The sequence below is a fragment of the Meleagris gallopavo genome, chromosome 8 (assembly GCF_000146605.3).
Source record: "Meleagris gallopavo isolate NT-WF06-2002-E0010 breed Aviagen turkey brand Nicholas breeding stock chromosome 8, Turkey_5.1, whole genome shotgun sequence".
NCBI classification, from domain to species: domain Eukaryota; kingdom Metazoa; phylum Chordata; class Aves; order Galliformes; family Phasianidae; genus Meleagris; species Meleagris gallopavo.
The window spans coordinates 6,674,159-6,688,039 of record NC_015018.2 but is presented as its reverse complement, the minus strand read 5'-3'; the positions used below and the strand labels follow the sequence as shown (position 1 = coordinate 6,688,039).

The following is a 13,881-nucleotide window of genomic DNA, read 5'->3' as shown; positions in this document are numbered from 1 at the left end:
AAAATCAAGTAAAAAGGCAAATTTCCCATGGCCCTGTCTTTTTCCTCATAAATGGAAGTTGCAGATTTTGATGACTAAGATGGAGGATATACATGAGTGAGTGTGCAAGCAGAAATATTCCAATGAATTAGCCAACAGAATAGATGCTTCTCTGCTTTCAAAGAGCTGTGTGATTGCAGAAAAAAGATTTTTCATAATGCTTGTACATGAACTGTTGAAGCATCAAGAATCACTGCTTCAGATGTGTGACATAGCAACCAATGACATGCCATGCCATTTAACAAGTACTATTTCATATCATTATCAAAAGTTGAGTATGCTGAGCTGGGATTACAAGAGAACAATCAGAAGCCCAGCCTAGCATGCAAATTTATGCCAAGGTTCCTTTTATAAATTGTTTTCATGCCTTGCAGTACAGTTCCTGTGAAATACCCTCGGAAACAAAATAAACATCAGCTCATACTTTTCTAATACTTTTCTCAGCTTTACAGGAGCAAATGAAAAATGTATTTATTTTTCATTTTTAATTTTGGATGATTATATTTTATTATGATTTTTCCTTAGATAACTAAACAAGAAAAGAATCTTATGAAACCTCTTTATGACAGATACAGAATTATCAAGAAACTTCTTGCAACTCCATCATTGATCACAACAATTGTAAGTTGGAAAGAATTCATAGCTGTTGTCAAGATAACATACTAAATGTGTTTGATTATGCCTGTACGTCAACTTGGCAACAGTAAAACTAATGCTATTTGAATAATCTGCTCATTAGTTAAAACAGGGTGTTAGTATTTCAGTTAGATGAAATAAACTGTAAAATTCAACTTCCAACCGTAACAGAGGTCAATAATACAAGGTAATGGTTCCTTAGGCAGTTTCCTTAGTGGTTTCAACCACTGGGCAAGAGATCAAAGGCTGTCATGAGTTTCCTACTACAGTTGATGTAAGCTATATAAAATTAAAATGAAGCGCTATCCTGACGTAGCTATCTGCTCTATTTATTGCAAAGGCTTGTATTAAACATATGGCACATAAATATCATTTGTTCTAATTTAATAATGCATAGAAGTCATGCGACAACTGATCTCTCTATGAGGAGAGATAGTGGAGTCTGGCTATTCTGGAGTTGGCTGGGTCAATTAAAAAAATTACAAACTATTATCTTGATAGATGTTAATAGAGCTTCAGATTTCTTTAAAAATCCCAGTTCAAATCTTTATACATGTGCTCACAGATATTTAATTTCAAAATTAACTGAAAGATCTCTTGTGTTAGTTGTGTCTAGTTTTGTTCCACAGAATTTCATGTTTAAGCACTTAGTTTAAAAGCCCAGCTTTTCTTTTAAGGATGAAGGAATGTGGGGAAGACAGCAACATTGCTCTGTTTTGGTAGTTCACATTTGTAGCTATAAAACATATGTAAAATTTCTACCTATCTGCAGTGCATATTACAGTCATAATTTCCAGGTATAATAAATGCATTAAATAGTAAATAAGAGCAGTACAAGTTCCAGCAGCGCTTGCATAAATGCAGAATGTTCTCTAAATCTTCTCAACTTGCAAATGCTTTTGAGTAAACTTGATGCTTTTGAGAAATTGATATTTGGAGCTACTCAGAAACAGGTCTGGATTCTGTCCTGTTGAGTTATGAACAGTACCCAGTAGCCCAACAAGCCCCGTGAAAGTGCTCATGAACAGTTTCAAGTAGACCTGGGTAACATTTGCAACATCTGCAATCTTTTAGTCGATGCATCTGGGAAATTACAGCCTAATTCTTTGTGTTGTCATCTTAATAATAGTTACATTGTTCTGTAAATGACTAATTTGATCATGCTTTATATTTTACAAGCAGGAAGAAGAAGACTCAGATGAAGACCATTCTCAAAGCAGTCGTGAGTTATCGTCTGGTCCAATATCTTGCCTCCCTGTCGATGAGCACCTGTGTTACTCTCAGGAGGAGAGTGAGCCTGCATATGTCTCACCTCCAAATGAAAAGAAAACTTTAAGACAAACAGCCTTATCTATGTCCAATTTACATGAGGCAACCATGTGAGTTCTGTCTTTTTGTCATAGACATTTTAAAATGCTTTGTATAGGCTTTATAAATGAAGCACAATTTGTAAATGCATGATCCGTACCTACTAGATAGGAGAAAGAAATATGTGTTACGTGGCCTTGAGAAGGCCATTCAATGTGTGTAAAATAATTTTATTCCTTGCAGAAGTGTATTTACTAGTGTCTGGATGCCCTGAAATGTTAACAGTGCACTCCTGCTCTCCATTAAAAACAAAACATAAACATCACAAGATTTGCATTTAAAAATTCCAGGTTGCATGAGACAGCAGGTCTCTAGATACACAAGGGGTGTTATCAATCATAGCTCGTGGGATATTTTTCTTGTGTTTTCACTGATGTATCTGAGATGCAAAAATGAAACTTACTAGGCACTACCAAAATGGAGAGTAAAAAAAACAGTCTTTTCCTATGTAACACAACTATGCATTCAGCTCTGTGTTCAAATGCTGTGATATATTTCTTCATGTTGTGTTCTTACAAAAAAAAGAAAAAATAGTAGGGATATAGCATAACTAAGAAAATTATTACTCTGCTTAAAAAAAAAAAAACTTACTGTCCAAATAATACCTACTAAAACATGTCCTTCAAAAAATTAAAGAAAAAAAAAAAAAGTTAGAATCTGATTACCATTAGCAGTTCCTCTGAATCACAGTAATATTTAATAACAGCTGCTTTTCAGTGCAGGGCTTGGCTGTGTGACTTTATTTTGCAGTGAACCACCAAGCCCTGTCCATGCAGGACTGAGATCAGTAACAAGTTTTAATCCTGAAAGTTTTTCTTACCATGTTGTCCACAGTCTCTACCTTTTTTAGAAGAGCGAGACCTAGCACTAGTAAAGAGGAACGTAACTGTTTAATCACATATGCTTGTACAACTGCATATCCATACCTGGTGGGATACGTTGTCGTGCCTTGAGGCACTGAGATGAACACCTGCCATGGCCCACAGCCGGGCCTGTCTATTACTCCAAACCACGGTTTTTGCAGTCAGTCAAGGCACTTGGGGGTTTCATGGTCTTGTCTCTGTTTTACAGGCCTGTTCTGCTTGAACATCTCCGAGAAACAAGAGCAGACAAGAAAAGGCTTCGCAAAGCTTTAAGAGAGTTTGAAGAACAATTCTATAAGCAGACAGGAAGGTAAATAACCAACTTGACAAATGCCCTTCCCCTTTTCCTCTTTGGATACCCATGTAGATGCATTTGTTTCTATGAGAGCAGGTATTCTTACGTGGGAAGACCAAAGGAGATGCATGCCTGGGACATGAAGATAACATGGAGGTTCCTGGTCTCTGTGAAGACGACCAGACCCTTGCTAAGCTCCTCTGGGATGTGGGCATCCCTGATTACCTTCTACATCTGGGATCTTCCCAGAACATGCTTGTAACTGTCCAGTGTTTGTTTCACCGCAGGATCTTTCCTGAGGCACAAAGAGTCTTGCTAATGCTCTTTCTGAAGTTGTCAATTCACAGGGACTAAACGGAGCAGTTTGACAATATCTAAAAGGGCAGATATAAAAACTGAAACCACAATTTCCTTCATGCAGAAATATTAGATACTTTTCACTCTGTATTTATATTCCTCCTATCGTTTAACACACTTGTTTGCTGAAAACTGCAGGGTATATGTGCTGGTAACATTTTTCAAAGTACTGCCTAATAACTTTTCTGCATATTTCAGAATTAAGTAATTACACTTGCATAGCTGACGATAAAGAAAATTTCCTGCTGTATATGAAAAGTTTGTTAATATTTAAAATCCAATTCCTTTCATTTCTATTAGATTTTTTTTCGTTCTTGTCACGTTATCTTTAGTTGCCTACTGTTAGGAAAAAATACATATATTTGTGACTCCAACCTCTTTAGTTATTGCAAAATTAATTTTAAAGACTGTTTCTCCTTTAATCCATAAAAGTGATTGTACTTCTGCTTGCTTTTTATAGGAGTCCTCTAAAGGAAGATCGTGTACCAATGGCAGAAGAATACTCAGAATACAAGCACACAAAAGCCAAAATCAGGCTCATAGAAGTTCTCATCAGTAAGCATGATGTTTCCAAAACAATTTGAAATCAGTACAATGCAGTGGTATAATTCTCTAGCAAATCAAACAAACAATAACGAAAAAACAAAGTGGTAGTTTTAGAGGTCTTGGTCAGCTGCACAATTATTTGACACGCTGAGATATTTGATGCACTTTACTAATTCTAAAAGCGGGGATGAGGGTGGACAGCAATATGTGAGAATATTAAGAACGGGTGAGTGAACTATATATAGAATATATATATATATTTTCCCTTTAAAGCTTTGAAGTGCACTGTGAGAATGTTAGAAATTAAAAGGACACTGAAGTATTGTTGACTCTCTGTTTGACTTGTTCCTAGGTTGAAAAAGTGTGAGGAAATGCCTCCAGGTTATTAGTACATCTTAGAATACACTAATGTACCACACGCTTTTATTTTTTTTTAAACAGAGTTAACATGCAGTACAAATAAAACTATAACTTTTGGTTCTCAACGTGTTGATTGGTTCACTAGATTAAAAGGAACACAAGTAAGTAAGTTTAAAACAACAAATTCTGTCTTTCAAGACAGAGTTGCCACTTGATTCCAGTACATTCAAGGGAAAAAAATTGACAGGATTTAGAGGAAAGAGGCATGACTGCCAAATGGAATTACTGTATTTCAAAAATAAGAGAAAGTACTTGGCAAAACAAAACAGGTGGAGTTTACCAGGAAGAGATTTAGGAAACGTACTGGATGCTGTCCTTTTCATCATGGTTCAAAGCACCTGGCTTATGGTACATAAAATCGGGGAAATAGACCAACTATATGCTAATTTTTATTTCCATACTGAATTTCTGCACTTTATTTTGCCTGATGCTATAATGTTTGCTTTTCTGATTACCAAAGCTTGTTTAGAAGCATGCACTTTGTACAATGTCAAGTTATTTATTTCCTCTGTTATATAAATTGCCACATATATATAAAGACTAGAGTATTGCATTATGCTAAGATATTTTGAATAGATAAAGTAAAGTACCTGGTATATAATTGAGTGTCACAGTTATCTGATGAGGAACACTAGACTTCTTGTTTACTATATAAAAGATTATAAAGAAGATATTTTTCCATTCAAATGATACATCTTTCTTAACTTTCAGAGCACCAGACTTTGTAATATTAAGGAAATTTTCCCTCTATTTGTGATAACTCATTAGTGTGAATTATTAACAGAAGGGTTATCAGCATTTTTGTACTAGAAATGAAAAGCAGGGATTCTGGGAAATACTTAGCCCAGGCATAAAGAAAGGAAGAATGAGAGAAGAAAAAAAGGGATGTGTGTAAGTTGAAACGTGTTTTGTGTTTTGGTTTAATTGTTAATTTTGTATTGGCCACATAGTATAAGGAACATGTTTTATACCTATCTTGGTAAGAAATTTTTCATTTTATAAAGCCTATTATGTGCCAACCACGTTCGTATTTATATTGTATGTGGTGATGGGGAATGTTTTTGAAGACGTACACATTTTCAAGTAGCGTGGAGGAAAAAGCATGATGACTATAAAAGGACATTTTTATTTCTCAGAGGTTTGTTGTTTCAGTGTACCAATTTAATAATTTGTAACTCAAATTTTATGAATCAGAATGGTCTCCTTCATAAATCTGTTTTAATTAAAGTCATCTAGAGCAACAGGAACAGATACAGAACTATTTGAAGTTTACAAACTACATCTTTGATAAGGGAAAATGATTTCATGACATATGTATACAATTGATATTAAAACGTAATCTATATATTCTATATGATTGTATAATATTTTATACAACAGTACAAATAAAATATTTTTCTATTATATTTATTATGTCAAGACACAGTTTCTGTTTTCAGTTAGCTAATATAAATAACATAAATAACACTGTCAAACAACACGTTGGAAGTGCTGACATTTCTAGGCTTTGAAATCATGCTGCAATTACAACCTCTCATGCTGTTTGGAGTTATCCCAGTATTTGTTCAGTAGTTAAAATGAATGCATATTTAAACACCATTTATAAGCCGTTATTTTTATTTTGCTAAAGCAGTTTATATAGGATTTTGTTATGTTTGGCAAGAAACAGAAAACAATTTTTGCAGCATCTAAGTATAAATGGTTGCCAGAGAAAAAATAATCCAGGACTTCTAATCATTTAAAGCATTGGAGGAACAACAGAAGGGAAAGAGAGGGAGAAGAAATACTAAAAAGGCTAGTTGGAGAGTTTGGAGACTCATGTTTGCTCTTGGTGACAGCGGCATGTGCATGCTTCTGACAAAACCAGCTGACTATGGAAATGGACAACAGAGGTTTGAAGGCTCCTAAGGAACAAGGGAAGTTTTAACGTCCAACACTGATATTGCAGGTCTTGCAGCTGGGATCTTTCTTTGCATTTGCAGTAGACAAGCTCATTAGTTGGTGACCAGTAATTTCTGCAACTGTGCCGAGGGAGAGATCCACAGGATCAGTGTAAATTACTTCCAGAATAACATCCTGGGCATGATGGTAAACCATTACTCCATCTTCTTCATCACAGGTCAGAAATTTATTATCTTTTATATTTAGCTGAGGAAGGCGCTGCTTACAGAATTCATCTCCTGGTGATCCGACAGGGGCAATAACAAGAATGACGTAGTGGTAAGCTGTGTACATGCAGTAGAAGTCTCCAAAGTACAAGTTAGTATTTGGGTTGAAGAGTTTTTCAGCTGCAATCTCAAACCTGTATCTTCCATAAGGTGAATCTTGGGGTGGTTTGCCAGTGTTAAACTCAGTGTTGCAGCTAAAGAAGATGCCTTCCAACTTCCCACTGATTGGAGAGCCATGGCTGCCACTGTTATCCTTAACAGAAGGCTGCATAGCATTCCCATGGTGCTCTCTACAAATGGATGACGGTATTGTTTATTTTGTAACATTACAAGAATGATAAGCTAGGACTCATTTACTTCACTCTGTTTTGCAACAGTACTGAAGGAACACAAAGGAAAATCATTAGAACTCTGAGAACTCTAGTTAGTGTCATGATCTTAGGACCAAGGAAATCAAGTGAAGCCAGATTCACTCAGGTGGAGTAAATCCTCCTCAAAGAGAAAAAAGCCCTTCTTTTCCAGTCTGCATTCTCTGTCAGCTGAGAGCTGTGGCTATTAGGTCAGTGCAAAGAACAGCACAAACAAAAAAGCCTCCAAAACACTGATATCTCTAATTATCTGATTCGTTCATAACAATGTAAGAAAACTCCTAATCAACACAGAAATGCCTCCATTTGTTGTTATTTCTGACTTCCTCAGAAACATATTTGACTCAGATTTCAAAGACTTTCTCAGCCATTTCCATAATTATTGTCTCAAGCTTTATTTCACAAGACAGTGCTGGTTGTTGGGTTTTTTTGTGGGTGTGGAGAGTGCGAGGGAAGTGGGGTACAACTGGTATATTACAACTGAAATGAATTCAAAAGGGAAATAAACAATCAGCTTGAATAACCATCATCTCTGCAACCTCAGGAAAAGGCTTGCAGTTTCATTTCTGTGGCAAGATACTGACATCCAGTGGCCAGTTATACTATTTATAAGTCACTCATCTCAGGGATCTGAGATGCTTTGTTGTGCATCCAGCTCAAGGAAGCAGCAGCAACATGATACATAAAAATAAAACAAAACAACCCTACACTTAGGGATTGCTGCTTTAGCATAGTGACAGTTGCTTGTTAGCTATTGCTACTACTTGCACTACTCTGAGCTTTTTCAGTCTTGTTTAATAGTTATGAAATCACAGAGGCCATTGGAAGGAATGGTGTGACAATCACTTGGTTAGGGTTTATAACACAACATTCAGAAGGTCTGGCCTAGTATATTTCTGATCAAAGACTGTTGTTGGAGTTACAGGTATCCTAGCTTCATACTGACCTAGCAAAAGTCAACCTCTCATCTCTAACTCACAAATAGAAGAACAAATTCTGTCTTTCCTCGTATTAAACTAGCAATTTTCAAAGCTCTGTGAACACAAAAGGATGTGATACACAAAAGCCCTGTGATACACAGCTGAAAGTAAAACTGGATGAGAATCAGAAACAGCACAGGCCATTTCTCTTTTGTGGTATCTAGTTCAGCATGTCACCAGAGATATAGTAGGTTCTCAAAGACCTACTGCAAGTCGTTCTTTATCTCCACAGTTAGCAGCTCTATCACTACGTGCAACAAAGTAATTCCTAGGAGCAAGCTTCACGCTCTTCAATATAAGAGACAATCCTGGAGTCCCCTTCATACCCATGACTACAAATCTGGAACATTTCCAAGGCTGGTGTAGTCTGCACTTTCAAGGTGGACATATTGGGTATTTTAGTTCTGTACAGTATGACACACACACACACATACATACAGCTGGAATTACGTGGCACAAAAGCAGCCCCAGGTCTTTTATTATACATCAAAGAATCATCATCAGTACTGAAACAGAGGTTGTCACATTGCTTACCTCTCATTCATATTCTTCTAACAGCAAATTACTGCTGTGTGGTGGCTGTTCCTGCTCAGTCAGAACACGAGCTTTAACCCCTTTCATTGAAAAGTATTTTCTACTGTAATGATGATTCTGTTGTGCATGCAAAAATCACACTGGGTCTCCATGCAAGAATAAGGAAGCTATCTCCAGCTATCCCCTTTCTTCATTCCAACTGAACAACAGTATTTTGAAATTGTATAAACAACCCTCTTCCTCAAGTAAGCACAATCTCTAAATTATGGTCTGGATTTCAGAATCCCATTTACTCTGTCTGTGCATAAAAATGTATGCAGAGAGCAAATATGTGAGATAGGTGTTTGTGTACACATAGCAGTACATATCTATAAATACAATTTCTACTATTACACAGCTCACCCTGAATTTCTTAACACAAAAGCAGAATTTGTTTTTTAAACTTTGCTATGAAAACACAGGGACTTCAGCAAGGGTGGGGACTCTGAATACTTACTGAAGTTTCTGCTCTAAACCACAGACTTTTTTTTCCCTAATTTAAGCGCTGAGCCAGGCAGGGTGGAAGAAATGAGTTACCTTTTATTTTTCCCTCTGAAGAGGCACATATTTTGCTCCAGCTTTAGCACAGCTGCTTCCATTTACAAATTTTCATTACTACTTTAATTTGCCAAGCAATTTTGCATATGTTTACATTCTTACCTGATATAATCGAAGTATTCTTTGTGCTGATTCCGATAAAATACAGACAGTTTAAGCATACGGCCTGCAATCACTTCAGCTTTTTCCAAAAGCTGTGTTAAGTGAACTTTTGAATAATCTAAGAAGAAAAGATAATCTGCTAGTATGAGAGAGGAAAAAAAAAAACACAACGATCTCCAAAAACTACAGACATAATTGGGAATCGAGCATTAGCAACATACATCGTGTAGCAGCTATAGATAACTATCAAGTCCAGCACCATTTTCCAGCAGCAGCAAGAGACAAATGGCAGGAGCATGCATGCTTGATCCTCTCTATGAATACCTTGCAAGCTTCTAGTCGCTTTCATCTGGGGATTAACTGTGTTAGAGTGAATATATATCTGGGAAATGCAGAGGAGCTGAGAATTGCCCTGATTTCTGACAGAATTGTTGATGATCTGTTTCCTGCAGTATACATGGTTGTGAACCAATTAGTAGTCAATTAACTAAAAAAAGATTGCTTAGGACCCAACCTCAGCTGCATCTCAACCAACATAGACTTAACAGAGAGCATGAGTCAGCTCTCAACTTTCATGTAGGCATGTTTGTATTGGGTGGCCCTTATTCAACAGAAGGCACATTTAGATCAACAACATGCTGAAGGTATGTGTATTAGTCCTCAAGACAGGTTGGTGGTGGTGCTCAGGCTCTGGAGAATGCAGAGAAATGGGAGCAGCAGAATGTCTTGAACAATCTGCTGCTAGCAAACTGCCACTGTCTTTTCTCCAAAAGGGTTTGTAGCCAGTGAAAGGCACACAAATGACCCTGCTCCACTTCAGTTCACCAGTCTCCTTGCCTAGTTTGGGAGAAGCAATGGTACCAGGTACAGCACTTCAATGCATCTAAGCTATTGTAGAACAAAGGGGCACTGCAGCTTCCTTCTTTCTCTCATTTATACACCAAACCTGAGTGCACGCAGAGCCTAAAAGCAAGCATTCACAGTTTCCAAGTGTAAATATTATAAGCCCACCAGGCTACATCATACTGGAAGATGGCTAATCCATTCATGCAGCAAAGCTAGCCTTAATTGAATATGTCCTATGGTGTATGTTTTCTCAGCAACATTACCTGCTGTGCAAAACTCAATGATTTCACTCCACTCAGAAACAACATAATCGCCATCAACTTGCTTCGACGCAGTCTGCACTGCTACTGTGTATTCTGTTCTTGGGCTCAAGAACCAGTGCCCACGGACTGTCATAGGCAAAGGAACAGCTTTGGCCACCAATTTAGTGGGTACATCCTGATGGGAACAAGAAAACAAAACAACACAAAAAAGTCAGCACAGCAACCAAGCCAACCCACCATGCCTTTGTTATCTTCCTAACATAATCCCCAGCCCTCCTTGGGCTCTTCTGTGTAAATATGAGCTACTTCTCACAGTCCATTAGTGCTGCGAATTTAACAGGATGGCCTAGGGCAATGCCCTAAGGTCTGCTTACGTATGCAAGCAGAGCATAAGGACATCTTATATTAAGAGCTTCTTGTGCTCTCATTGCCAAGCTTTTCTTTCAGTCAGTGTAACCAAACAGAATTCGTGCCGTCATCAATCAGTCCACCTATATTGCTGCTGTTGGTATCTTCCAATTTCAACAGAGAAAAATAAAACACATTGCAGTATAACTTTGTACATTCCACATATTTCAAATTAACCTTACATACAGAGAATGGCAGAGACAAGCCAAACATACCAGCTAGATGTTCTGTGGTCACCACTGCACCTCTTGCTCCCCCCTGCATTTCTGATTTCTGTTTTGCTCTGTCAGTGCATGGCATGATAGAGCAAAATAGAAGTATAGCTGCTTGTTGTTGAACCAATTTCTGTAACACCAAAGCCTGCAGCTCAGACCACCGAGGGGAAGAACAAATAATGCCTATTCTTGACAATTTGTCAGCCTCCACAGAACAGGAAGATGCCTGGCTGCCATATGACAAGTAAACATTTTAGATAACATATGTAACTTTCCACATAAATGCTAGTCAATAATTGTCCACCTACAAATACTAGTAAAGTAGGTCTTTGAGGAGAAAAAGGAATAGAAAGAGACTGCTCATGATCTGTAAAAACAAAACCTGAGAGATTTATTTTTGCTTGTTTCCTAGTAGAGAAAAAATATCTTTCTTTTATAATTTTTCCTTCAGTTTCTGTACTACGAAACTGTAAAGCTAGCAGCTTATTATATTACAGGAAGTGAAACGTGATTGGGAAGTGTAAGATTATGTTATTTTGATTTCTTTTTGTGATAACTCTCAAAATAACATATATCTTGGAGGAAATTGTAAAGAACTCAGATCTGTAAACTGAAATAAATATTAAAAAAAATCACAGGGAAAAAGAAATAAAAATCTCCCAGTGATATTTAAAATTACCACTCTTGAACTATACTGTAAAAGCATCCCACTGGACTGCATCTACCAATGCTAATGCAGTTGGCAGCTGCTACAGTTACCAGTCATTATTATTCTTGTTGCCTTTACTTTAGCTGCCATAAAAACCACCTCAACCTGAAGTCTAGAGTCTGTGCCTATAATACAGTGGTGGTTTAATTTTGTCAATGTTCAAACAAAATTAAAGCCTTACTACCACCACGCCTCAAAGCCTTACCTCCCATCTGTGTACCAGGAAGCTCTTCCAACTGCATCAGAAGAAGACAGGGCCGCAATATTACTTAGAGAGGTTTCTCTCTTGTGTGGCTGGGTGGGGAGAATAGGATGGGATGTAGGGGGAACACAGGCAGAAGAGAGGAATTTGCTTTTCATAACATTGTTATTCCTCTTTTTAATTTGTTATTCATTTTATAAGCAAAACTTAGACAGTTCTCTGGGCATTCTCCATGTCTTTCTTTCATCTCTTTTCTGTTAGTAGAATCATAGAGTATCCTGCATTAGAAGGAACCCACAAGGACCATGAATGCAACTCCTGGTTCCACAGAGGACCACCCAAAATTCAAGCCCTACGTCTCAGAGCGCTGTCCAAATGCCCCTTGAACTTGGGCAGCTTGGTGCTGTGACCATTGCCCTGTGGATCCTGTTCCACAGATCCCTTTCTACAGGGCTGCTCTCCAGCTTCGCTAGTTCCCTCAGTAAGGCCTCTCAACCCTTGAGAGAGTCAACAGCTCCTTCCAATTTAGTATCATCTGCAAAATTACTTAGTATAACTTCAATTCCTGCATCCAAGTCACTGATGAAAACTTTAAAGAAAATTGGCCCTAAAATGAAGCTCTGTAGAACACCACCAGTGAATGGCCAACAGTGTGATGTAACCTCGTTTGCTATAATCCTTCAAGCCTGACCCATCAGCCAATTGCTCACTCACTGCACGATGTATTTGTCTAGCTGTATGCTGGAACATTTTTTCCAGGAGGATATCGTGAGAAACGGTATGGAAAATTTGCTGAAATCCAGAAACATTACATCAGCTTACTTTTCTTGAAAAGCTACATGGGTAATCTTGTCATAAAAAGAGATTAAATTTGTTAAAGAGGTCTTTTCCCTTGTGTTCCTGTGTTGGCTGTGATCAATGATAGCACTGTCTTTCAGACAGATGTAAGAATAACAGGCCTGTAATTACCAGGGTCTTCTTTCTTGCCCTTCTTGAAAACTAGGATGTTTGCCAGCTTCCAGCTGACTGAGAACTCTCCAGATTCCCAAGTATTGAAAAATAATTGAAAGAGGTCTTGCAATGACATCAGTCAGGTCTTTGGGTAACCTGGGGTGAACCTCACTGTGAGCCACAGACTTTGGCACATCCAGCTGGAGCAGCAAATCCTGCACAAGTTTGAGGTTGGTTGGGAGTTTATCATTACTGCAGTCACAGCCCATCCAAGAGTCCCAAGGTCCATCACTGGTGTAGAAGACAAAGGTGAAGAATGCATTAAGCATCTGTTTTGTCTGCATGCCTATTTGTGAAATCACCGATCTCTATTCCTGGCTGAGGCCCCAAAGAAGAGCAAAGGAGGTTACATTCCAGCTCAATGACAGTCAGGAACCTGGAGTTTCAGATGACTGCTCAACCACCAATTCCTAAATACACAACAGTAAAGGTACCTAGGCTACAATAAAAACAACCTGTGAGCCCTGAATGACTAAGCAGCAAGGTAAACCACTCACACTACCTCAGTCCTTTTTGGGAACAGAATCCTGTTCTGTAGTTCCTTTTCCATGCCAAGGAAACAGATTTCAATATTCAGTCTTCTTCTATTTCATCTCACCCCTCCCTTTGCCAAGTCCGCTCATGTGACACAATGCAGGAATTCAGCACTCCATTCTTGTCCTAGTTTTTCTGTACATCTGAGCCTCATTCCTCTACTTTTCACATGAGAATAATCATACTTAAATATTAAAAAAAAAAAAAAAGTGGAAACGCATACAAATTGCATTGAGAAAAGGATAAAGTCTTAATAGAATTCTAGCACTTACATACTACTACAGATTTCCTCCTTCCTAAATATGATGTCAGTTGTCATAAATAATAAAACAATATGCACCCTAAACAAGCTGAATATGCATTCACCAATAGATAAAGAATTGAAAAGGATAAAAATATTTGTGTAGCTCTCCCAGGTAC

The 13,881-nt window shown here is 37.8% G+C and overlaps 3 protein-coding genes across 4 annotated transcripts in view; 2 read left to right on the top strand and 1 right to left on the bottom strand.

The window, feature by feature from the left end:
- The first annotated feature begins 509 nt into the window (after positions 1-509).
- On the top strand, positions 510-5,930 carry LOC100547274 (protein FAM13C-like). Of its 2 annotated transcripts, none has more exons than XM_010714222.3 (4): positions 510-660; positions 1,858-2,054; positions 3,115-3,216; positions 4,019-5,930. In XM_010714222.3, exons 1-4 carry the CDS (start codon positions 589-591, stop codon positions 4,140-4,142), a joined length of 495 nt encoding a protein of 164 aa, XP_010712524.1. In that variant the 5' UTR covers positions 510-588; the 3' UTR covers positions 4,143-5,930. The 2 variants fall into 2 exon arrangements, with proteins under 2 accessions (XP_010712524.1, XP_010712523.1); XM_010714221.3 differs by having other exon boundaries at positions 523-660; positions 1,855-2,054.
- A 47-nt stretch (positions 5,931-5,977) lies between these two features.
- Positions 5,978-10,590, bottom strand: PHYHIPL (phytanoyl-CoA 2-hydroxylase interacting protein like; the record flags this gene model as incomplete). Its single annotated transcript, XM_010714231.3, has 3 exons — positions 5,978-6,982; positions 9,274-9,391; positions 10,383-10,590. Coding segments are annotated over 3 exons (861 nt in total), but the record flags the coding sequence as incomplete, so codon positions are not given.
- A 594-nt stretch (positions 10,591-11,184) lies between these two features.
- LOC100547425 (protein FAM13C-like) overlaps positions 11,185-13,881 on the top strand; it is a 25,224-nt gene continuing 22,527 nt past the window's right edge. The window contains exon 1 of the mRNA XM_010714220.3: positions 11,185-11,249. Coding sequence (XP_010712522.2) covers positions 11,185-11,249 — 65 coding nt within the window. The remainder of the gene's footprint in view (positions 11,250-13,881) is intronic.